The sequence below is a fragment of the Terrapene carolina genome, unplaced genomic scaffold (genome assembly GCF_002925995.2).
Source record: "Terrapene carolina triunguis isolate 2854851 unplaced genomic scaffold, T_m_triunguis-2.0 Scaffold58, whole genome shotgun sequence".
In the NCBI taxonomy this organism is placed as follows: domain Eukaryota; kingdom Metazoa; phylum Chordata; order Testudines; family Emydidae; genus Terrapene; species Terrapene triunguis.
In genome coordinates, this window is record NW_020664409.1 from 73,305,967 (window position 1) to 73,332,785 (window position 26,819).

General features: G+C 43.2%; 1 protein-coding gene across 2 annotated transcripts in view; it reads left to right on the forward strand.

The window, feature by feature from the left end:
* The window catches only part of ESRP1 (epithelial splicing regulatory protein 1), a 63,753-nt gene extending 51,494 nt beyond the window's left edge, over positions 1–12,259 (forward strand). Inside the window, exons 14-15 of one of the 2 annotated variants that reach the window (XM_026659119.2) lie at positions 10,504–10,612; positions 11,632–12,259. In XM_026659119.2, the coding sequence (XP_026514904.1) occupies positions 10,504–10,594 (91 nt within the window). In that variant the 3' untranslated portion in view covers positions 10,595–10,612; positions 11,632–12,259. Of the gene's footprint in view, positions 1–7,206; positions 7,355–10,503; positions 10,613–11,631 lie in introns of those variants that run through there. The other variant, XM_026659115.1, reaches the window with a different exon arrangement.
* The last annotated feature ends 14,560 nt before the right edge of the window (positions 12,260–26,819 follow it).

Consider the following 26,819-nt stretch of genomic DNA (forward strand, 5'->3'; position numbering starts at 1 on the left):
TGATGTTGTCATTCGCAGAGAGCTGCACACAGTGGACTGTCACTAGTGGGGTTGGGAAACAAGCACCGAGTGGTGGACTCTAATTGTGATGCAGGTATGGGATGATGAGTAGTGGCTGCAGAACTTTTGTAAGCGCAAAACCACCTTCCTTGAACTGTGTGTGGCGCTTGCCCCTGCCCTGTGGTGCAAGAACACCAAAATGAGAGCTGCCTTAAGGGAGGAAAAGTGAGTGGTGATCACAGTGTGGAAGCTGGCAATTCTACACTGCTATTGGTCAGTTGCAAATCACTTTGGAGTTGTGAAGTCCACCATGAGGATTGTGGTGATGCAAGTATGCAGGGCCATTAATCATCTCCTGCTACGAAGGACTGTGACTCTGGGCAATGTGCATGAAATAGTGCATGACTTTGCGGCAATGGATTCCTTAACTGCGATGGGGCGGTAGATGGTGCACACATCCCAATTAGGGCCCCAGACCATCTTGCGACGGAGTACATCAACAGAAAAGGCAACCTCTCTATGGTATTGCAGGCACTTGTGGATCACTGGGGTCATTTCACTGACATCAATGCGGGGTGGTCAGGGAAGGTGCATGACGCACACATCTTCAGAAACACTGGCCTGTATAGAAAGCTGCATTCAGGGACTTTCTTTCCAGACGAGAGGATTCCAATAGGGTATGTGGAAATGCCCAAAGTGATCCTGGGAGACCCAGCCTACCCTTTATTCCTGTGGCTCATGAAGCATCTCACTGGAAACCTTGACAGCAGCAAGGAGCACTTCAACAACAGACTCAGCAGGTGCAGAATGACCATAGAATGTGCATTTGGCAGATTAAAGCGTTGTTGGCACTGTCTCTTTGGCAAGTTAGACCGCAGTGAGGAAAATATTCCCATGGTCATAGCAGCCTGATGTGTTCTGTATAACGTTTGTGACGCCAAGGGGGAAAAGTTTTCCCCAGGGTGGAAGGTTGAGGTAGATCACCTTGCAGCTGATTTTGAGTAGACAGATATCAGGACAATTAGAGGGGCACAGCGGGTGCTATCCAAATCAAGGAGGCTTGGAAGCATCATTTTGACAATGAGCACCAGGAATGTGTCTTTCTGGAATGAATTGAGCCAAGCATTGTTTGCTTGCCACCTTCAATAACTCTTGTAATGATTCCTGCTTATTAACTGTACTCTGCAAATGTGGCGATTGCCACAGTATTTGAATTTCTGTTGCAACCACACTGTGTAGGTCATAAATAAAGAATCACTGTCTTTGTGGTCTACATTTTTATTAAACAGCAATACACAGCTTAACATTTCTTACAGGGACATAGAATCATGGAATATCAAGGTTGGAAGGGACCTCAAGAGGTCATCTAATCCAATCCCCTGCTCAAAGCAGGACCAATCCCCAACTAAATCATCACAGCTAGGGCTTTGTCAAGCCTGACCTTAAAAACCTCTAAGGAAGGAGATTCCACTACCTCCCTAGGTAACCCATTCCAGTGCTTCACCACCCTCCGAGTGAAAAGGTTTTTCCTAATATCCAACGTAAACCTCCCGCACTGCAACTTGAGACCATTACTCCTTGTTCTGTCATCTGGTACCACTGAGAACAGTCTAGATCCATCCTCTTTGGAACCCCCTTTCAGGTAGTTGAAAGCAGCTATCAAATCCCCCCTCATTCTTCTCTTCTGCAGACTAAACAATCCCAGTTCCTTCAGCCTCTCCTCATAACAGATGAGGCCTCACCAATGTCGAATAGAGGGGAATGATCATGTCCCTCAATCTGCTGGCAATGCCCCTACTTATACAGCCCAAAATGTCGTTAGCCTTCTTGGCAACCAGGGCACACTGTTGACTCATATCCAGCTTCTCATCCACTGTAACCCCTAGGTCCTTTTCTGCAGAACTGCTGCCTAGCCACTCGGTCCCTAGTCTGTAGTAGAGCATGGGATTCTTCTGTCCTAAGTGCAGGACTCTGCACTTGTCCTTGTTGAACCTCATCAGATTTCTTTTGGCCCAATCCTCTAATTTGTCTAGGTCCCTCTGTATCCTATCCCTACCCTCCAGCATATCTACCACTCCTCTGCAGTCCACACCATCCTCTAGATCATTAATGAAGATATTGAACAAAACTGGCCCCAGGACCGACCCTTAGGGCACTCCGCTTGATACCAGTTGCCAACTAGACATGGAGCCATTGATCACTACCGGTTGAGCCCGACGATCTAGCCAGCTTTCTATCCACCTTATAGTCCATTCATCCAGCCCATACTACTTTAACTTGCTGGCAAGAATACTGTGGGAGACCGTCAGGGAATAATACGTCCACTTCTTTCCCCTCATCCACAGAGCCAGTTATCTCATCATAGAAGGCAATTAGGTTAGTCAGGCATGACTTACCCTTGGTGAATCCATGCTGACTGTTCCTGATCACTTTCCTCTCTTCTAAGCGCTTCAGAATTGATTCTTTGAGGACCTGCTCCATGATTTTTCCAGGGACTGAGGTGAGGCTGACTGGCCTGTAGTTCCCTGGATCCTCCTTCCCTTTTTTAAAGATGGGCACTACATTAGCCTTTTTCCAGTCATCCAGGACCTCCCGCAATCGCCATGAGTTTTCGAAGATAATGGCCAGTGGCTCTGTAATCACATCCGCCAACTCCTTTAGCACCCTCTGATGCAGTGACATGACAACGAGCAGCACTCATTGAAGTGAGGATCTCACAGCTGCGTGCAAGTCCAGCTGTCATTATGGAAAATGTCCCTGGGGAGGAGTGAAAGGGTACTGCGATGGGCAGTGAATGTGAGAGGAATGTGTGGGCGGAGTTTGAGGGCGGCATGGAATGCAGTTCTCTATGGGCTGCAGGTGGGGGGTTGAGCATGCATGTGTTCTGCCTGCAGCGCAATCAGGGACATCAGCATCTCTGCTCCTCCATGAGCTTTATTATCCACTCCTGACCCTGTCTTCTCTCTTGGCTATCCGTTTGTAGTTTCTCTCTCCACGGTCTGCACTCACTATCTGCCTGAACTGACGATTGCAGCAATTCCCAAAACATGTCGTCCTTGCTCCTACTCCTCATTCACCTCCTTATCTGATGGAGGTGCTCTGCCAGCGTATAGGAGCTGGTCCTCAAGGGCAGAAGCAAAAGAAACCATATACAGTCAGTATTGTGTGTGCACTCAGTAGTGAATCATAAGTTACATACACCTCTTTCTCACTTGGCAAACATTCAGCACAGCCAGAACATTAAACATGATGAGTTTGGCCTGGGGGGAAAAGAGCGTGCAAGACAAGACAGGGTCGGAGTGGTTTCAGAAGGGTATCCATACAAGCGCCTACGGACACTATTCTGAAAAGTGGCACCATTTTCCAAAGGCAAAGGCGATCGAAGCTGAATCGCACACTACTGAGGGTAACCAAAGATGTGAGGGTGCATCTCCTGTATGTGTGCACCTTCAGAACGGGTCTGTATGCTGCTCGCCTATGTGCTGCATTTGTTCCTCCAGAAGTAATTGCCAATTGGCGCTGCAAAGTTGCCTACAATGGGGGAAGAAACAAAGCAGCTCTGCCAAGGAACCTTCAGCAGAGGATTGCAGAGTATCTACAGGAAAGCTTCCTAGAGCTCTGTGGAAGATTCCCAGGAGATTTCGTTGTGTATTAACCAACTTTTCCACAGGACCCCCACTGCGTAGCTGCACAAGGTAATGCGAAGCAGATGCAAACAGTATCTAGTGGTGTTAATTTCGATCCCTTCTCCCATTTGCATCATGTAACAAAATAAAGGACACTTGTACCTTGTGTAACTCTGCTCTTTCAAAGAAAGATGAATACTTGCTGGAGCTCCCCTCTTCTCCTTGAGGCAACGCCAGACCTGGACTGTTGGGACTGGCTAGATCCCTCCGGAGTCAAAAAGATGTCCTGGCTCTAGCCGCACCACCGGACAAACCTATTGCCTGTCCCACATCTTCCTCCAAATCTACCTCCTCGTCCACCACTTCATCCTCGGGGTTGACTCCACTGGTCGCTACCACCAGTCCCCCTGAAATAGCCTCAGAGCTCTTGGTGGTGGAGGTGGAGTGGCCACCCAGGATGGGATGCAGTTCCTTGTAGAAGCGGCATGTTTTCCGCGCCACAACTGAGATATGGTTGGCCTCCCTTGCCTTCTGGTACACTTGCCTCAGCTTCTTGATCTTAGCACAGCACTGCTGTGCGTCCCTTTTGTGCCCCTTCTCATCTATGCCACGAGCAAAGTTCCTATGGCTGGATCAGAGCTGTGACTGCACAGCCTCCTCTTCCTACAGACTCACCGGATTCCGCAACTCCGGAGTACTCCACGTGGGAGCCCGTTTGCTGCCGAAAGCTTCCAATAGCTGGTCATGGAGGAAGAATGCCCTTGTTCTTAAGGAGAGACCCAAGGTTTGCCACTGACTTCTTGTGAGACTTGGGGGTAAATCAATCTCTGCCAATTTTGTTAATCTCTAGAATGTAGCCAGTACTGGACTAACTTTGAGGTGTAAAGTCTGTAACACTCACTGAGATCCTTGAAAGTTGCTGTAAGTGCAAAGTATATTTATGTTAATCTAAAGGGCATCAAAACCAATCCCCACTTCTGAATATTCAGTGGCAAAAAAATTACTTGTGAGGAAGACGATAGCTGCTGTCTAAATTACATCATTCAGCATGAGATGGTGGTTGGTTTTGGTTTTTAAAATAGATGATACATCTGTCACTTTGTGTGCTGTGGTTCCGTAACAGTCTAAAACTTCCACAACATCTTGCACCATAACACTAAATGTTATGTAGCAGTGATGGCAGTATACAATTACTTATGACTGATATTGGTCATGGTGTTCATGAAATTAGACTTATTAGAAGTTTCTACAATTTTGTACTCATTGGTTTTTGCAAGGTTCAGTTTGAAGATGGCTCTTCCTTCTGCTCTTCTATAGAAATACGGTTCAGGTATTGTTAGTGAAGAGGAGTTAAGTGAAGATTCCATGTTCCAATGTGTGATCTCCAGTCGTTTTTGTTTTTCTGATGTATATTAATAGAAAACTCCTATAGCTGGAGGGGGCAGGGGAGAGTGCTATAACTGGGGACTAGAAACCCCTCCTGCAGGTTACATGCTTATTGACATATTTTAGTCTCTAGAGAATGAGACTTTTTCCAATCACAGTTGGATGTACCTTTCGAGAGGCACCCAGCAATACTCACTCTTCCCTAAACATTCCCCAATGGCAGGCTGCTAGAGTTCCAAAAATTATTCAAATCAGAGCATTCGCACAATACAGGCAGAGAAGTACTGCTGGGTCCATTCCTGTCGCTTTTTGTTTTCCAATTCTGTTATCTTATACAGAGGGATAGTAGTTATGCACTGAGCAATAATGGGAGATGCAGTGTCTATTAGATATGCCATGACATTTCATTAACTAGAAAATGTTTGTAACAAATTTGGATGGTGCATCAGTTCCTAATGACTTCTCAGTGTTTCAAAAGGGCAGTTGGTCTGATCTCAAAATATGGGTTGGAAAGCTAGAGTCAAAAAATATAGAAAGAGGGGCAGTTGTTGAGGAGAATAATTTTGTGTAGGTATCAGTGATTAAATGGCAGATATGGAAGTCCAAGTAGATGGTTGTACAATTTATTGGAAAGAGCTTGATTCCAAAAGCATCACTAGCTCTTGCTCTACAACTAAATAGCTTTCAAAATCCATTTGTTATATTATTTCTGGTCTATATTGAGGGCAAATCACTAAGAAATGGTGGCCTAGTATGGCTTTTCATCTTGTGTTGCAGGTAAAACTAAACTAGATGGTCAACTAATAGAGATTAATGTAGGGCCCAATTTTGAAAGTGTTAAATAGCCTGCTTGCAAAGCTGTAGTAATTGTAAAAGGCTTCACAGGACCATCTTAATCACTGTTCAAAGTAGTCTGTACAGTTTCCTATTTATCAAGTCAACCGTCCTTCTTCTGAAATATTGATATAAATGTTCCTGTTTGAATGGAAAAATATATAGTTCTCTTCCCTTCTGGTAATTTAAAGATCTTAGGGCAAGTTTTGTAAGAGTGTAGGGTATTACCACAAGTGTTCCAGGCAATGCTAACTTCAGCAATTTCATTATGCCTATATGAAATTCACTTTGTGTTCTAAGCTGGAAGTGGTGTACTACCGTGCACCACAAACTGATATAGTTTTGTATGCTTAAAACTGTTACAATGTTGTTTTTTCCTACCATTGAACTGCATTTCAGTAGTGAGGGCTTACAGACACTGCACTTTAAGTTGACACGGCAAGCCAAATGTGCACACGTTGCCATTGGTGCTGTGATATGACAAAACAGTCTGTCCTTGTGTCAGCCCAAAGGATAGTTCAAAACCCTTTAGTCCTCTGAAAGCTAGACTTGTAGGTCTTGGAACCCTCTCAAGGAGGTGACTGTTCAAAATTCAAGGAAGCTTGGTAACCCTAAATGGTGTACGTAGTTTGAGCTTTGGGGATTGTTGAAGATGGAATGTTTTATATTATACGTTTGTTAATAATTGAGCTGAGCTGGATGATAAAGTTCTGTCTTGTTGAGTTAGATTATAAATCCTTCAGAGTAGGGGCTTTCTTAGCATATGCCTTTTTTTATTAGCGCCTAGCACAATGGGGCCCTTATCTTAGTTAAAGCCTTTAAGTGCTACCATAATACAAGTAGTGGTACTGGAAATCTGTGTCCAGCTCCTGCTCCAAGTCTTACTTCCTAGGCCTGTGGTTTTCAACCTGTGGTCCACAGACCCTTGGCAGTCTGCAGACTATCTAAGATTTCCAATGAGGTTTGCACCTCCATTCAACATTTTTTAGGGATCCGCAAATGAAAAAAGGTTGAAAACCACTGTCCTAAGCCAACAAGGGCCTGGGAGTGCTGTGAGGGCATCGGAGTGCTGCTCATGGAGAAATCTGAAACCTTGCTCATCTATGACTCTTCCCACTGCCTAGGCTGATGGGGCTTATCAGGGAGATGTGTCCAGCCCTCCTTAGCAAGAAGGATTGTGAGCTCATGGAGTCTCAAAGCTGAAGTTCTAAATTGGCAGAGTAGAGAGGATCCCTGTAACTCTGTTAAGGATTCAGAGGAACCCCAGCCATAGAAAAGAAGATTAATCAATTAGAAAAACAAAATAAACAAAACCCAGTAAGTGACAAAGTTGCGTTGTCTTACTGTGTTTTCCCTTTAGTCCCCCAGGTTCACCTCGTACCCTTGGTTACTCCCTTTCAGCGGCTAACACTAATGTCCCTCCTCAGCATGGCATGATGGTCAAAATGCAGGGCCTGGCTTACAGTTCTGGGTTTAAGGAAATTCTTAACTTGTTCCAAGGTTACTAGATCAGTAGCTTGAAGGCGGAAAATCTTCAGTGCTCCTGTTAACTATCTTTAAATTAATTATCTAAGATAAATCTTTAAGATTACAATTTGAGACCAGTTGCTTGTTTAAGGCAAGAGAAACTCAAGCCATAGAAAGAGTTGTAGGAAAGGGTTTGGAGGTTTGGTCCATACAGTTGGAGAACTGAAAATCTAGAAAGTGTCTAAGTGATCTCGGTCTGGCTTCAACTTGTGCAGCTAAATGTATGCCTCCCCCAAATTCAGATTTGTGCATGCAAATAGCACTTGATGTGCCCAAATTGGGTAGACCAGCAATTTCCCTCATTGTCCACAGAGCATTACCTGGAGGTCTGCAGAGAGCTGGTTGATCAAATGATGTTGACTGCTCCCTGTTTCCTGTTAAACTACATTCAAAGACAACTGCAATTATAATAAATACTTTCCTAATCATCTTTCCATGTAAGCAATTGCTGTAGTTGCCAATGGGAGAGGGAGCTGGTCCCCAATAAAATATTTCTGTATAAGGAAGTCCACATGATGAAAGCTGGGAAACCCTTCAGGTATTATCTACCTGATTTGGGCATGTAAATGCTGTCTGCATAGCAAAATCCAGTTTGGGGGCATGTGAAAACTTGGATGTTAACACTTCAGAAATGACCTCTTAAAAAGGAATCGCATTTTGTTTTGGGAATCATTGTAGACTACTGCAGTTTCCAAAACACTGCTGGAAAAGGCTAGTTTAGACACTATTGATTAGAGCCAAGGCAAAACACCTACTCTCACAAGGAAGGGTCTGCAGTGAAGATGGTATCCTCTACTCTTCAATTCTGATATTACTCACCTGAAAAGCATCTTGTCTGTTAAACTCAGAGCTTTCCATAAATCAGATTTTTGTGCAAGCCTTTAGGAAGCTCTCTGTACTGCAGCTTAGTTTCATACGGTGCCTCCTCTCTTATGGCAAAAAGCTAGTCTTAAAATTATATTATGCAAGAAGGTTTTATGTGTGTGTCAAGAGTGGCAGGGTTGCTACATAACCTTCCTGCCTCCACATAAAACATGCAAGTGCTTGTTCCTACTGGATGCTGGTACTGTTACATCAGAGGGGAGAATCCATCCTGACTCGTCTTCAGCATGAGAGTGCTGAGATTCTTTAAGGTGAAGCTGTTTTGCCTAGGAAATGGTCAACTTTAGGTACAGCTGAGCTGGTGGTGTGCATTTAAAACTATTATGTTTAGGTGGTGGCTCAGGACATGTCTGGATAGGAAAATTATACTTTTTTTTTAATTGAGGTGTGCACACAAGGAGTTGTACTGGTATAAAACTGTTTTAACTGGTAAAACTTTCCCATGTAGACGAGACCTAAACCTGAGCTAAGGTCTTACCTTTCATCCACAGTAAGTTTCATCCACCTTTCATCCGCATTTGTGTGTCTTCTACCTTCAGATGTAGCCCGTTCAAAAACGGGTAGAAGACACACAAATGCGGTGCTGAAGAGCTACCAGCTTTCCAGACATGAAGCTGTGATATAAATAGTTTTTGCAAAAAGCACATTTATCTCTTGGTCATGAGATTAACCTACTTCAGGGGTAGGCAACCTTTCAGAAGTGGTGTGCCAAGTCTTCATTTATTCACTCTAATTTAAGGTTTCGCGTGCCAGTCATACATTTTAACATTTTTAGAAGGTCTCTTTCTATAAGTCTATAATATAGAACTAAACTATTGTTGTATGTAAAGTAAATTAGGTTTTTAAAAGGTTTAAGAAGCTTCATTTAAAATTAAATTAAAATGCAGAGCCCCCCGGACCGGTGGCCAGGATCCGGGCAATGTGAGTGCCACTGAAAATCAGCTCGCGTGCCGCCTTCGGCACACGTGCCATAGGTTGCCTACCCCTGACCTACTTCTTACTATTACTATTCATCTTCCAGTCCCTGTATCTGTTTAATACTCTGAGTTTAATTTCTAATCTAGTGGTGGATTGTGTGGTGAAACCTCTGAAAATTCCTCTCCAATAGTGTGACCCTGTACATACATTCCATATCACTTATCTGCTGTTTTAATAATGCTTTAAGTGCCATCCCTGCTGAATAATTCACTTTTAGTGCTACATAGACAAGAGATGATCAGGTGCCCTAAAGTAAGAAAAGATTCAAGCAGGTAAAACACTCTGAAGGAATGGGGGAAGAAGGGTAACAATGAGGGAAGTACATGGCTCCATAGACAAGCTTGTGTGCATAACTCGTAAGTTTTGAGTCATGATTTTTTTTTTTTAAGTATATAAACAAATGATTGATAATCCCTGCCAGCAGCTTCACTGTAGGCATCTTGGTAAAAGTGAATCTTGAGGAGAGATTTTTGATGGCAGTGCTAGTAGGTTTTATGAATTAGTTTGAGGAGGACATCTTTGCAATAGAAGTAGTGGAAGAAAGTGTGAAGGTACTTGTGAACCTGGCAAAGTGGACAAACTGATGTTAAGTGTTACTGGCGGAGCAAATGAGTGGGGTTGACTTGATGAGACACAAGTAGATATATAGGGAGGACATTATTGTAGGTTTTTTTCTTTGAATTTACATATAGTTTCACTGGAGGAGGGAGGTGCTAGCTTTAGTTTCACTCAATATAAAGATTTGTTAATGCATGCTACGATAAATTATGGTGGTGAACAGTCTGTAAGGCTCCACCTAGGGGCCAAGTTCTCAACTTTTCCTTTCAGAGACTGTTGCAAACACGTATACATTGCTGAATCACATATCTGCTAACTTGGTGGTGACTATCACCTTGTTACATTTGTATTGTGTTTTTTGATAGGTAAATGGCTTTCTTAGACAGTCTCTTTATTTTCTGAATATGTTCTCTTGAGATTGTCCAAGCCTTTTATTTGAGACAGGTCCCAACTGACCAACCTTGTTTGACAACGTTCTGTTTACTAGTCCTTTAGGTTATTAGATGAGGCTGATTCTGCAGCATCACTGCTGTTGCTGAATTGTGTTTTGCACTGATACCATGGTGACAGGGAGCATTACAAATACTTAGATTTGTAAATCTGTAGTCTGAAGCATGCCCTGAGCTTTAACAAAAATTATGGCTGCCTTTTCCTGTTTCTTTGAAAATTTTTGCCCTGCTTCTGATCATGTACATCTTAACTTGCATTCTAGCATGCAGCAGAGGATGGACTTGTACACGCAAATGGCACGGCAAGGACAATGCCCAAAGAATGGATTTGCATTTAAAGGTCCCAGCAGTTAGACTTTCTTAGAAGAGACGGTAAGGATAAAGAACACTAGCATATTACTTGTAATAGTAATCAGACATCCAGTTAACTGCCTTTAACTCCTCATTTGTATAGGCACCTTGCCAGCTGTCAATCCATTCTCCTCCTTGGAAAATTGCACTCTGTTTCTGTAATCTTCACAGAACACATAATGTCACTTACTGATTTAAAATGGTCTCTTGGTTCCCTGACACTTGCCTATCTAAGGCACTTTTACCCACAACTGGCACTTGCTGTGTAGGCACTGTACATCCTAGTTCTTCTAAAACCACGGTGCATTGCCAGTGGTGCTGGAGTAAGTAGTCTTCAGAAGAAAGTGAGGGGTGAAGACTTAAGGAAAAGAACCTCTTTAGAATAAAGAATCTTATTCCCAAAGTTGCATCTTGGCATAAAACATTAATTTGGCAACGCTGGTCTCAGATGCCAGGTGGGGTTTGGTTTTTAAAACTAGATATGTAATCAGGGGGAAAGTGATTATGTTCCATTCCCAACAAATGCAGTTTTTGATCGGCCCTTTCCATTTGCAGAAAGGCGGGCTATCCCATGGGCATAATTAACTTCTACATGTAAATCTTCACTTACTGTAACTTTGCTGCTACAGCATCCGTGTAACTTTTCTCCTTGAATCTAGCGCAGAATCCACCACAGCCATTTTAAACAAGATGAAACATTTCAGCTAGTTAAGGGTTACTCATACAGATTCATTAGCTGGGTTGCTGAAGCCCAATATCATGGTCTGATAACCTAAGGAGTGTACTTTGTTGAATAAACTAGGATTTGTGTGTTAGTGAAATGTGTCCCGCCTTTTCTAGTAAAAAAGCTATAGTGTTTGTATGTAAAGTAGTAAGTTTTGCATGATCTGGAGGCTTCCAAAAATTCAGTTTTCACTGTTCATTACTATAATTATTCACTTTATTGTAGGAAATGACTTACATGTTAAGGAAACAATGAATAAGAGCAGAACAACCTATGTTCATAAATAACATTCAAATTCATTGTGTATTTCATGCAGATTCCTCCTAGCTTTCTGATGTTTGTGAACAATTACAGCCAGACAATTGGAGACTGTTTGATTATATTCCTAGTTCTTCTTTTGGTCAAGCCAGCTGTTCACAAGAAAAATCACCAGAACCTTGGAAATCATCATATTGACCTGTATCTAATTTTTAAGATATGAAATACACAATGTCCACAGAGACTCACATACACAAATTGTCACTGGAACCACTGAGCCCTTCACTGAGAGCACAAGTTCAGAGATCACGAGTCCTGATTTTTTTTGTCTATACAGAAAGTATTAAAATGCTTTTCACGTGAATAGAATTATAGTTTAGATTAAACTTTCTAGATTCAGGACCTTATGTTAATATACAAAGGTATGTTTGAAACATCCAATAAGTCCAAGTTTTTTATCTAATTTGCACACAGTATAACGTTTTTATATATATTAGGACCTTTAATTATGCATTCAACATTTTTATAAAACATTCTTTTCTTGTCTTGTACATATTTGATTGTTCTGTGCAAAAAACCCTCTGTATACTTTGACAGATTCTAGCCAGGATTACTTTACACAGTGCAGAAATGGTTATGAATGTAAAATGATTACCTGAAAATTACTGTAACTTTGTAAAATACATGAAGTGTGAAACGTTAAACATTTTCTCTCCAACTCTTCTTTCATCTTGTACATTGATTATATGTATAATGTGTATTTAAGTGAATTTTACATAGAGTATAATGGGAAATATTCTCAAATCAGTCTGCAACAGGAATTAAAAGATGGATGCAGTTAGCCTCAACTGACAGAAGGTAACTGCATCAATCCCATTTCTGATGTCCCCATCCTACCACCTACCAGATTCTTTGCATGGCGAGCGTTAAATGGCTTTCTGTCCAAGAGAAGTTCTCCTGATCATGATCCATTGCAAGACTCAACTTCAGAGGAGTACTAAAATCAATTTGTGAGGCCTGGCTGGCTTAAACTGACAATGGAAGATGGAAATTCTCTCCTCTAAGTTACCTGTTCTTATCTAGCTCACACAGGTAGAAACTGAAAGGTGTTATGATCCGATAACTGACAGGTTAATATGTTCATGCTCTCTGAACAGGTGTCCATTGGCCAGAAATCACCAACACAACTGGCAGTCCTTGCAGAGGTCAAGGTTTGAATACGTAAACTGATCTATTCTTAATCTCACTTAAATGGTTGATGTCCTTCTGGAACAGACTTGTGGTCTATTAGCAAGACTGTATAGCAAGCCTGCACTCTCCCTCTGTCTGTGCTGCTACTTCAGCTTCTAGTTCTGTCAGACTAACTTGTTCCATGAACTTTAAACTATTTTTTTAAAAGCAAGGAGAAAAAAAAATCCAATTTTGAATGTGACTAAAAGTGAAAAATATTTTGGATAATGAGGTTTTTGGTGCAATAGAGAGGTGTGTTGTTAGAAGGCATCGATGGGACATCTCTCTTACACCCTGTTCAAAATATTATCAAAGCCCTGGTTTTCAAACTGACCTGTACAGCAGTAACCATCTCAAATCTTAAGTGACCCTTGTGAAAATTAACAACATAGAATTGTTTCTAGCTTACAAAATCACTGCCGGACAAGATAAGACAGATAACAAATTGATCTGTCCCATTGGAAAAATCTGTTTGGCTATAATTGTAGAGCTTGATGTTGAAACACATTTATCCTCCTGGAATCTTGTTTGCTCAACTTATGTTAGAAAATAGATGTGTACAAAATGTAAAAGTTTCTGAGGGGAGGGGGGTGGGGGAAAAGGGGAAGCTAAAAATACTCTTATCTGACTGAGACAACTTGTTTTGAGCAAAGGGAATATTTGGTAAGGAAGAGTCAATTCAAGACCTAAGAATCAAAAGCTACAATGTCATATTTCCCCCAGCATTATTTACACTAATGGAGTCAGTGTTGTTGTTTTTAAATGTTAATTTGATTTTATTTTTAACGTCTTCTTTTAAGACCTCAAATATAGTGTGAGTAAAGTAGGCAGGATTTTTCACTGTAGCTGGTCAAATTACTTAATGCAAAGTAGAAATTTAAAATACAATTTGTTCTATATCGATGAAGGTGGCTCTGCCTTCAGTCATAAAAACAATGAAAAATGTTACTAATATTTTGCAGTTAAAACTAATTTGTTCACTTATTAAAGCAACACTTAGTACAGTAACTCCTCACTTAACGTTGTAGTTATGTTCCTGAAAAATGCGACTTTAAGTGAAACGATGTTAAATGAATCCAATTTCCCCATAAGAATTAATGCAAATAGGGGGGGTTAGGTTCCAGGTCAGCTTCCCCTACTCTGCAAGCACCAGGAGCAGGGGACTCAACCCTCAGCCTGCCCACTCCACTCCTTCCTCCAAACTCCCACCCTTGACCTGCCTTTTCTCCCTCCCCACCTCCTCCCCCTTTACTTCGAACGCTGCATCCTCCCCCCTCCCTCCCTTCTAAATGCCGCAAGCCAGCTGATTGCCGGGTTCTGGAGGCAGGGGAGGCTTGCCGAGTACTCGCTCCTCCCCCCTCCCTCCTGCCGGGGCAATCAGCTGGCTTGCGGCGTTCGGGAGGGAGGGGGAGCCTGTGCGCTGAGTCCTCGCTCCTTCCCCCTGCCTCCAAAATGCCGCAAGCCAGCTGATTGCTGTGGGCAGGAGGCGGGGGGAGGAGGGGGAAGGCGCAGGGTCTGCCGGCGGGCAGGAGGTGCCATGGGGGGGTGCGTAGGGAGGCTGCCAGCTGTGGAGAAAGCAGGTAGCCAAACAACGTAAGAGTGGAGCATTGCACAACTTTAGATGAGTATGTTCCCTAATTGATCAGCAACGAAACAACATTAAGCGGGACGACTTTTAAGTGAGGCTTTACTGTACTGCTATAGTTAAATGTTACACCACTTTCTTCCTTGATCCTTGTTTTCAAGGATTTATAAATAAGATAACCCGAATCTTGGTTTAAGTGACCTGTAAGTGTTTGCTTCTGTTTTTTAAACAAATATCATACTGTGCAGGAAAAGGGGGAGAATTATTCACCTTCTGGAAACTCCAAGAGTTCAGAAGTGAGCTCCATACTTTCCTTTCCAAGAAACCAGTCTTGAACTGAAATTTCAGTTCAAGCCATTACAACCAAGGTTTAGTTCTAGTTTGATCTAGGTCTGCCTGAGTGAACCAATACTATGTTGCTGTCAAAAGGTTGTGCGTTTTAGAAACCAAACATACTAACAATGGCAGGCTGTTGCTATAACTAGACATATTTGCGTTATGCTCTGCTCACTTTTTCTAAGGCAAATTGGAGGCCTAGTCTTGCTCCCCTGGATATCAAGGGCAAAACTCAGTGACCTCTGTGGGAGTAGGATCTGGTCCTAATCATTCATGTTATCAGGCAATCTTGATACTCAGTCATGACACAGGTGGAAGTACCACTGAAGAACCAACTCTTTGTAATGTTAAGATTGTGGATGGAGTTTGAAAATGTGACTCTGTGACTTGTAGACAGACATGTAACTGCTCTGAAGGAAATATTTGAAATTGATCATCTGGACAGGAACTGTAGAAGGAGCTCTGTTAAGTGCTAACAATTTCTTGCCATTCACTCTTTCAAAACTATACTCCTAGCAAATCTGCATTTAATCTGGCAAATTATTTAGATTTAAAATCTAAATTTATGTGGAGCCTAAATGTGCTCTACACTAGCTGAAACACAGTTTTTAAACGTGTTTGATAAACACTTTACAGGTGGTGATAAAAGTACATTTAGAATTCAGGCTGACACCTCATTTCACACTTGTTTTCTGAGGAGGGGGAGACAGACGGACATGAGTTTAGGACCTCGGGTGTTCACTTTAACTTTTTAATTTCCCAAGTGTGTGGTTGACTTGTACCTCAAGCTAACCATTTGTTGTATTTTGTACTTCATATACACTGTCTTTGCAAGATCTGAATTTTAAGGTCTTGATCTAGATTTTTTTGGAAAAAAACATTGCCTGTGCTCACTCTCATTTAATGTCATAAACTGCATGGTGCAAAGTTGTATTGCTTTGCTATGAATGTTTACAATCTCATAAGCAGCACTGTCTTGTTTTGAGGCAATTTGTTAACAATTTCACAGTTTATCATTTTTTAAAAAGTTCTTTGTGAACTTAAGACTTAGGGTTGGATTTTCAAAAGTACTTAAGGGAGTTTTTGAAAATTCTGCCTTAAATCTTAATTTTGTTGTCTCTGGCTTGCAATACAGTCTTCTGTCACAGTATTGTAAAAGAAGTGGCTTGGCAAGGTGCAGCCAGACCACATCTTGCTGCAGTAAAGCCATTAAACTGTTATAACCAAATATACATTTTTTTTTTCCCCCGCAGGCTATCTGCATTCAGCAGGCAAGCCTCTCTTTGTGGATCTTGAATTAATATTTTAATGTGAACATGGCTTCCCGCACAAGGTTACGTTCATCATTGCCTGCTTATTTTTCACTATCAAATACGTTGGGATTTTTGCAGTTTGCACGCACAAAATGTCATTGCCTTGTACATGTACAAAAATAACATCAATACTAAGGGCCTGATGCTGTGAACACTTACTTACAGGCTTAATTTTAAGTAGGTGAATACTCCCATTGAAAGTAATAGGACTGTTCACCTGTTTAAAGTTAAACAGCTGTGTATATGTGTGCAAGATAAAGGCCCATATTAATACTCCAACACCTTCGAGATCAAAAATGCATCTGCTCCTAATGTGAGAGTTTGAATTGCAGCAAAGTATTGTAGTTGTCTAACGAGACTTAATTTTCCATTCCATTTTCTGAATGTTAGTGGTATTATCTTAAAATCATCATGCTCTAGAAAGCAATAATTTGTAACAAAAAATGTAATGCTTGTGTGTGTTAACCATACTGTCACTGGCTTACATTTTCTCAAAGGTAACTTGTTAAAATGTAGAGCCGTTGTGGTAGATAAAGAGGGAGGAAACACTAGCACACTAAATTAATTTTGTTACTGAGATCTGATTATTGGACAATGTGTGAATATCATAAGTGCATACGTGACCATTTATAGAATATAGCTTGTGTCCAAATTCAAAAGGGGGAGGAGGGGGAAAACAGGTCTTAAAATAACTGAGTTACTTCACTGTTTGCTTGAAAGTGAGCGTTTGGCATGTGGAGGTATGCAGATTTCTAGTAGATGCTATTTTTTGTTTAATCATTAACAACTTGAATGGAGAGCCAAACAATTTCTCGTCCCTGCACCCTCTCTTACAGCTTGCCCAAAATGATCCTTTTAAATACAGGAGGCTAGACTGACTACTTGAAATACAAATGTATTCTGGAGAATAGGTCAGAATAAATAATTAAGAGTTCACTTTTAAATAACTGTCTTAACATGGCTTGAAAGCTTATGGGAAAGGCAGCGTGGTACTAATAAGGAAAGAATGAAGCAATGTATGTTTTATTGTGTAGAGCTAACATATTTGGTAATAAAAATGTTCTTTCCTAACTCTTGAATGTCTTCATTTAAATGGTTGACAGTTTTCTGGTTTAATACATGCCATGTCATAAACAAACTAGGGAAATACAACCTAGATGGATCTACTGTAAGGTGGGTGCATAACTGGTTGGAAAATCGTTCCCAAAGCGTAGTTATCAGTGGTTCACAGTCATAATGAAGGGCATAATGAGTGAGGTCCTGCAGAGATCGGTTCTGGGTCCGTTTCAGTTCAAGATCTTCATCAATGGTTTAGATAATGGCATAGAGAGGACACTTATAAAGTTTGCGGACGATGCCAAGCTGGGAGGGGTTGCAAGTGCTTTGGAGGATAGGATTAAAATTCAAAATGATTTGGACAAACTGGAGAAATGGTCTGAAGTAAATAGGATGAAATTCAATAAGGACAAATGCAAAGTACTCAATTTAGGAAGGAACAATCAGTTGCATACATACAAAATGGGAAATGTCTGCCTAGAAAGGAGTACTGCGGAAAGGGATCTGGGGATCATAGTGGATCACAAGCTAAATGAGTCAACAGTGTAATGCTGTTGCAAAAAAAGCAAGCATCATTCTGGGATGTATTAGCAGGAGTATTGTAAGCAAGACATGAGAAGTAATTCTGCCACTCTACTCCATGCTGATTAGGCCTCAACTGGAGTATTGTGTCCAGTTCTGGGCGCCACATTTCAGGAAAGATGTGGACAAATTGGAGAAAGTCCAGAGAAGAGCAACACAAATTATTAAAGGTCTAGAAAACATGATATATGAGGGAAGATTGAAAACATGGGGTTTGTTTAGTCTGGAGAAGAGAAGACTGAGAGGGGACATAAGTTTTCAAGTACATAAAAGGTTGTTACAAGGAGGAGGGAGAAAAATTGTTCTTAACCTCTGAGGATAGGACAGGAAGCAATGGGCTTAAATTGCAGCAATGGCAGTTTAGGTTGGACATTAGGAAAAACTTCCTGTCAGAGTGGTTAAGCACTGGAATAAATTGCCTAGGGAGGTTGTGGAATCTCCATCATTGGGGATTTTTAAGAGCAGGTTAGACAAACACCTGTCAGGGATGGTCTAGATAATACTTAGTCCTGCCTTGATTGCAGGGGACTGGACTAGATGACCTCTCAAGCTCCCTTCCAGTTCTATGATTCTATGCTGTGGTGTATAGGATTCCATTACGGGGAGATTTTTTCAGTAATGCAGACCTGCAGTCAAACATTGTTGTAGAACTCATCTTTTACACCAGAATTTAAGTATTGCTACGTATGTGGTAGGGATAAGGTGGGGGAGGTGATATCTTTTATTGGATCAATTTCTGTTCATGAGAGAGACAAGCTTTCGAGCTTACACAGAGCTTATGCAGACCTGAAGAAGAGCTCCAGGCCCGTCGACAGAAATTCTGGGCGCCCGGGCCAGGGAGTCCCAAGGGGGGAACAGGGCCTGGGGCAGAAGTGACAAATCCGTCACTGCTGGGACTGCCCATGCTGGCCCGTGGGGCCCAGAGCGGTCTCGTGCCTAGGCACCCTGTGGCCTGCCCAGGTGATTTAAAAGGGCCTAGGGCTTCTGGCCGCTGTGGTGGCGGCCGGGGCCCCTGGATCCTTTTAAAACGCCTGGATCCCTGGACAATTGCCCACTTTGCCCCCCCTGTCAGCAGGCCTGAAGAGCTCTGTGTAAGCTCGAAAGCTTCTCTCTCTCACCTACAGAAGTTTAGTCCAATAAAAGATATTACCTCCCCCACCTTGTCTCTTTAATATCCTGGAACCAACACAGCTACAACACCACTGCATACACATGTGGTAATAAGATAACTCAAGTTAAAATAGCAGCAAAGACACAGTAATGTGCCTTGTTTATCAGTTTGGGTTAAAGCCTATAAGGGAGTCTGTCTTTGAACTCACGCTGCTACCCCAAGTTAAAAGTTGAGTTGCTGTGTCTTCACTGATGTTCTAATATGGTTTCGCTAACCCAAGTTAAGAACACACCGTTGCAGTGAAGACTTACCCTAGAACTAAGATTTTAAAAGGGGTTATTTTAGCACAGGTTCAAATATGCCTTTTTTCCAAAGTGAAGACAAGGCTGAGGAGTTCACAATCTCTATGCAGGCCAATATGGGAGAAACAAACTCTTCCAATTTGACAAATGGGAACTAAGGCAGTAAAAACTCAAAAGGAAATTTGTGGCAAAGCCAGGAACTGATCATTTCCTCACTACCAATCACCACAAGCCTTTATTTTCTTAATCTTTACAGGTTTCAGAGTAGCAGCCATGTTAGTCTGTATCCGCAAAAAGAACAGGAGTACTTGTGGCACCTTAGAGACTAACAAATTTATTAGAGCATAAGCTTTCGTGGGTAAGACAACTCCCACCTGTTCATGCTCTCTGTATGTGTGTATATATATCTCCTTGATATGTTTCACTCAATATGCATCCGAAGAAGTGGGTTGTAGCCCACGAAAGCTTATGCTCTAATAAATTTGTTAGTCTCTAAGGTGCCACAAGTACTCCTGTTCTTTAATCTTTACACTCACTTTTTCCAGCTTGGGGGGGAAGCTCAGTACCAACTGCAGGCAAATGGTAGAGGTGTACATTCCTAGCTCCTGCCTATGGGCTAGGGATGTACCTGCGTTCTGTGCTATTCCTCACTCAGGTGGGCATAATTGTCTTCTCTCCACTTTCTTCAGGTAGGAGGAGAAATGCTGATGACTCTCCTCTAGGTCGTCAACTTGCCTGCATGGGCAGGGGAGCATTGAGACAATGACTGAGTAGCATCACTCGGGAGATGGGAGTGTCCTCATCTCTGAGAGACTACAATCTCCACCACCCACTCAGTGCTCTCTAGAAAGAGGGAGTCAAGAGAGTAGAATTGGTGCAGTGGCAGCCTGGGCCTGTGACTAAAGTAAGCAGCAGCTGCATCACTCGCAAGAGCGGGGTGACCTTTCAGGGCCTTGAGCTGAGCACCACGTCTAATCAAAGAGTCTGGCAGTTCCAGGATTGAAATGCTAGAGTTTCTAGCACCCAGTTGCTTCTAGAATGACCTATATCATACATGCTACCTAGGAAAGTATTTAATATCAAGTTGTCTCAGTGTGGGTCTTGACTGCAGAGTTAACTTGGGTGACTGTCCTACTGTTAGCCTTGCCTGAACATGAGCCAAACTGCAAAGCCATGGCCATGTTATCATGTCCTCATTGGTGCTACATGCAGCTGTGTGTGTCCTTAGAACTTGCGTGGCCACACTAGAAGTTTCTTTGTGATGCAGTAAGCTAAGAGGCTCTGATTCTTTTGCAGTGAGTGATGGGAGAACTTAGCTACAGGGGAAATTACAAGAAGGTATTGAAGGATTATCAACACGTGAGTGGTTTAGTTTGTCCTTGTTGCAGTGTGGGTAGATTACCAGCTAGCCTGGGTGTAAAGCACCACTTAATTTGGGTGAGAGGGTTTGCATGTGTGAACAGGAGGGGGGCGGGGATTAGGAGCAACACATGAAGAGCCCAAGGTAATTCTGCAGTGAAGACAGCCTGAGTAGTTAAAATTGTTTTTGGAAAAAAATGAAGTATACAAATGCTCCACAAACATCTTTAGCTACAACCATGATATATGCATTAAATTAACTTTTTTTTGTGGAGGGAGAGAATGCAGCCTTGCATTCCTTATGGTAGCATTATAGTACTGGATTACTTAAGCAGACCTTGCTTTAAAAAAAGCTAATGCTTATACAGACAGGTGCTTAGATAATACAAGCCTGTTGTATAAAATCTGAGGACAGCATAGTGGTGTAGAACTCCAGATACATGTACAGTTTAGAACATAAAGGCTTTATGCTTTACCCACCACTGAAGTTGATGGCAAAACTCTCATTGACTTTGGGGTCTAAATGCTAACAAAATCCTGAACCTCAAAGATAGAAAACAGGTTGTCTAGATGTTTAGATCGTCTAGTCTATCCCTGCCAGAAATAAGTCTACACACATGAACTTTACATTCTCAATTGTTTTGTCCCTTACACTTAAATTCTTGCAATGGAGTTTCAATACCATCTTTGTCTAATTCAGAAATTGTTAAATTATTTTTGATAAACCAAAATTATCCTGCACAGATTTTTTTCAAATTATTGTTCTTCCCACCTTATCCACAAACATGGTGGTGCATATATAATTTTCTGTGAATATTCTCAACCCAGTGAACAAATTTGGTAATTTAGCATATAGGCAATGCTGAGATTTAAATTCTGATTCTTGAATATTTTGCATCTTCTGCCACCTACAGGCCTCCACAGCAAATCAAATTTCCAGACTCCTGTCACTGCAATGCAGACTGTCATAGACAGACCCTTTCCAATTAATCTTCCTTCACTTTTTTAAAATTCACTTAAAAATAAATCCAATCACTGAAAGCTTTATTTAAAGCAGGTGTATAGGGATGTTGTTTTTTTAATAAACTGATTGTCAGCATAGACAGGATTGGGGATAGAAATCAAGGGTGGCATTCTTTGGGGCAAGAATATGGTAGTGCCATACTAAAAATAAGAAATCATCTCCAGAAACAAGAAGAAAATTAAGGAATATGTAATTTAGTCTGAGTATAATCTGCTCATACAGAATACTGTATGTTTGGATCAGTAGGAAGAATACATATGACATCTATATAAAAGAATATAGAGAGCTTTTAGTTTGTCAGTGTATTCTTAGTACTACACTGAGAGATCCTGGATACCAGATCTTCTGTATCCAGTGCAACTTGGGGAGTGGAGACCACAAAGGTGGCTGTAAACCACCTTTATAGCTCTAGCACTTGTGCTATTGGTCACTGGTCTAGTTTCAAGAAGCAACTCAGAGCAGTCTGAGGGCTGTTCTAACTTGTATGATTTGCACTGGTCCCCAAGGCAGTTCTGGCAGTTGAGGATTGCTGTACAAAAAAACTCTAGCCCCCTCCCCAGCCCGTTTGTCCAAGCTACCCTCCTCTCCTATCCCCAAGAGCAGAGAGGGATGATATACGCCTCAGGTAGCTCTCTTTGCTGAGGAGTCCCCAGGTGGCTTGTTAAGCTAGCTTTCAGCAGTGGAGTATGTTTCAGGTTCCGACACACAAAAGCTGTACGAAGTAGTCACAGGAGGAGTATCTCTATGCTGTTTGGAGCTTAGCTTGTGGCTTTCAGGGCACTGTAAACATCCCAAACAATGTGCCAGGAAGCCATTTTTTGAGAAGTTTCAGCTGGTGGGGTTTTGCCTCCAGTGCTGATAGGACATAATGTGATTCAAAAGCTCTTTATAAACCATCAGCCTTGCATGAACAAAACTGTGATGTGGCTTTGGTTATATAGTACCTAGCATGCTGGGGACCAAATCCTGAAACCGGGTCTTTGGGCACTACTATGCTGTAAATATTAAAAAAGATGTAAATAAACATTATTTTTGCCACCTGAAATCTCTACTAGGAAATATGACCCCAAACAGTTGAAAATTGAAAATGTCTGTTTCCAGTTGGTATTTAAAGTGCAGTACTAGTCTGAAAAGCAACTATAAAAAAAGCATTATGAAGTTCCATCTTTATTATGTCTCAGTGGCTTCAGATCAAAAATTCTCCACTTACAAGTAAACAAAGATTCTAGCTCTTCAAACTCAACCTATTCTCTGAGAGTGAAACTAGGTTATTTTCCTTTTCATGCATTATCACCAGTAATAAATGTTCTGCAGACTAAATAATGTCCGCAGTGACAGCTTTCTAGGCCTATTGGCTTCAAATTATGCCCTTAGTTACCCCTGTACAACTTTATTGTGGTTAAAGTGTTACACAGGTGTAATTGACTGCCCTGTAATTAGAACTTAGTGAACAATTAATGCACAAAAAGGAACAGAATGTAGCTCACTCTCTTACACAAATTAACTCTGCGGTACTAACTGGAGTTAATAGACAGTAAAACTCATTTGGAGCACTACAGTCACACTATATGAGTGTAAGCCAGCAAAAAGCAGATCTACCGAGTAAGACAGTACTGTGGTTTTTTTTTTTAAGTCACTTTTCAGATTTGAACTACGCTTTATCACTAGTATGAATGAGAAAGTGGTGTTTGGAAAGACTTGTGGGGCTTTGGTACAGATACCTGGTCTGTATAGAAATATTTACATTTGGCTAGGAACAGATCTTGGGAGACAGCTAAGAAAGCTTCCAAGGCAATGCATTACAAGTGGAAAGGACCCAGAGCCAGGAACATGCAACAACAGAATCTGAGGTAAATGCTGCTGCTTTTTGGCCTGCTGCACAGGTGAGTTTTTATCCAATGATGACCTCTCCATATTTCTTCTTGGTTACAACAGTTCTGAGGACTTGACTAGTGATCAGTTTTCTGGGTATCATGTAGAGGCAATTCCTGAAAATGAAGATGTTAGAATATTCCAGTTCCATTTTAGGAAATAACAACCTAGAACTAAGCTGACAGATGCAGTGGTAGGTGTCTTAGGGTATGTCTACACTACGAGAGTAGTTCGATTTTACTTAAATCGAATATGTGGAATCGATATTGCAAAGTCGAACGTGTGTGTCCACACTAAGGACAGTAATTCGAATTTGTGAGTCCACACTAACAGGGAAAGCGTCGACATTGGAAGCGGTGCACTGTGGGCAGCTATCCCACAGTTCCCGCAGTCCCCGCTGCCCATTGGAATTCTGGGTCGAGCCGCCAATGCCTTCTGGGTAAAAAAAATGTGTCGAGGGTGCTTTTGGGTAACTGTCGTCATCCGTCCGTCACTACCGCCCTCCCTCCCTGAAAGCGCCGGCGGGAAATCAGTTCGCGCACTTTTCTGGTCAGTGACAGCACGGACGCCACAGCACTGCAAGCATGGAGCCCGCTGCGACCATCGCTGCAGTTGTGGCCGTTGTCAACGCCTCGCAGCTTATCATCCACCTTTCCCAGAGGCAGATGCAGATAAATCAGGCGAGGAGGCTACGGCACCGCGGTGAGGGCCTGAAGTCTGAGAGTAGCACAGAACTGTCAGAAAGCACGGGACCCAGCGCCGAGGACATCACGGTGGCAATGGGTCATGTGGATGTTGTGGAACGGCGATTCTGGCCCCAGGAAACAAGCACGGACTGGTGGGACCGCATAGTGCTGCAGGTCTGTGATGAATCCCAGTGGCTGCGAAACTTTCGCATGCGGAAGGGGACTTTCCTTGAACTTTGTGAGTTGCTGTCCCCTGCCCTGAAGCGCAATGACACCCGGATGCGAGCAGCCCTGACTGTCCAGAAGCGAGTGGCCATAGCCCTCTGGAAGCTTGCAACGCCAGACAGCTACCGGTCAGTCGCGAACCACTTTGGCGTGGGCAAATCTACCGTGCGGGTTGTTGTGATGCAAGTAGCCAACGCAATCGTTGAGGTACTGCTCTCAAAGGTAGTGACCCTGGGAAACGCGCAGGCCATCATAGATGGCTTCGCCGCGATGGGATTCCCAAACTGCGGTGGGGCTATAGATGGAACTCACATCCCTATCCTGGGACCGGACCACCAGGCCAGCCAGTACATCAACCGAAAGGGCTACTTTTCAATGGTACTGCAAGCACTGGTGGACCATAGGGGACGTTTTACAAACATCAACGTTGGATGGCCGGGCAAGGTTCATGACGCTTGTGTTTTCAGGAACTCAGGTCTGTTTAGACGGCTGCAGGAAGGTATTTACTTCCCGGACCACAAAATAACTCTTGGGGATGTGGAGATGCCTATAGTTATCCTCGAGGACCCAGCCTACCCGCTAATGCCCTGGCTCATGAAGCCCTATACTGGCGCCCTGGACACTGAAAAAGAACTGTTCAACTACCGGCTGAGCAAGTGCAGAATGGTAGTGGAGTGTGCTTTTGGCCGTCTCAAGGGGAGATGGAGAAGCTTACTGACTCGCTGTGATCTCAGCGAAACCAATATCCCCATTGTTATTGCAGCTTGCTGTGTGCTCCACAATCTCTGTGAGAGCAAGGGGGAGACCTTTATGGCGGGGTGGGAGGTTGAGGCAAATAGCCTGGCTTCTGATTACGCCCAGCCAGACAGCCGGGCGATTAGAAGAGCCCAGCGGGACGCGCTGTGCATCCGGGAGGCTTTGAAAGCTAGGTTCCTGAGTGAGCAGGGTAACCAGTGACTTTTCAGTTTGTGTTCGGAGAAGCTGAACCTGCCCCCGTTTCTTTACCCACTAAATATTCAGTATCCTCTCCAGTTACATACCCCGTTCCCCCCCTTCCAACACATGTTTAAAAATAAAATCACTTGAATTTTGTTAATGAACACAGTTTTCTTTATTACTGTTTTCGTGGGAAAGTGTTGAACCTGGGACGCAGACTGTGGTGGGGAGCAGGTGTAGTGTAGTGATGCAAATGACGCTTCCAAACTCCAGGAATGACAGGCTCCGCAGTGGTGGACTGGTGGTTTCAACGGACCCTGCCACCCCTCCTGTTCGGGACTCTGTGTGTGGGGGGGCTATGTGACTTTGTGGCAGGGGGAGGACGGTTACAGATCCCCTGCTGCGTGGCTCTGTGATCCAGGATAAGGACCGCTGCATAAGATCTGTAACTGCCCTCCCCCGCCACAAAGTCACAGAGCACCCTCCACCCCCCACAGAACACTAAAACCACCTCCCAGACTGACCAGGGTAACTAGTGACTGCAAAGTGTGTGTGCCCTGCTGCTGAACCTGCCCCCGCCTCTGTACCCTGGTAAAGGTGACTCTCCTGTCCAATTACCAACCCCCTTCCCCCCCTTCAGACAGACTCTCCTCTAAGAGAAAATGATGGAAACAGTAATTAACAGAAACGTATTTTTTATTAGCAACTACACATGAAACTGGGGGGTGAAACTTGGACGGGGGCTTGTGTGAGGCGGGAAGGAAAGGACTTGTCAAATTTTGGGGAATGAGAGCCTTCTAGTACTAGAGCACTCTGCAGGGGTGGAGTGAGAGTTTTCACGGACTCTGCCGCCCCTCCTTCTTTGGACTTTGGGTGAGGGGGGTATGGGACTTGGTGGCGGGGGAGGGCGGTTTCAGATAGACTGCAGCGGGGCTCTGTCCTCCTGCCTCCGGTCCTGCAGAACATCCACAAGGCGCCGGAGCGTGTCCGTTTGCTCCCTCATTAGTCCAAGCAGCGTTTGAGTCGCCTGCTGGTCTTCCTGCCACCACCTCTCCTCCCGTTCCATGTGTGAACGGTGCATTTGGGACAAGTTCTCCCTCCACTGGGTCTGCTGTGCTGCCTGGGCTCGGGAGCAGCCCATAAGTTCCGAGAACATGTCCTCCCGTGTCCTCTTCTTCCTACGCCTAATCTGCGCTAGCCTCTGGGAGTGTGATGCCAGGCTAGGTTGTGAGACAGTCGCGGCTGTGGGAATGGGAAAAAGGGAGTGAATTCCTCAGAAAGATAAATGTAGTTGTGAACAAAGAACATAGTCTTTCTCTGTGAACAAGACCATGCACAGCACCTATCACATGCGCACTCAGGACAAGGTCGAATTTTCGGCCTTCGCATTCAGTGCCTGGGGTCTTGCACTGCAGATCTGAGAAGCGGGGCAGGACACCGGAATTTGTGTAGCAGGCAGACATGGTAAGCCGTAGACTTGTGGCTGCTTAAAACTTTAATAGTAGCACTGGCCTCCTTTCACATTGAAAGCAATGCCAGTCCCTGCTGCCAGCAATCCGGCAAGCATGAACTCTGCCCCGTCCCACCCCCTCGCGGCTGTCCCAGGGAAAGATCCCTGTATGCTGCCCC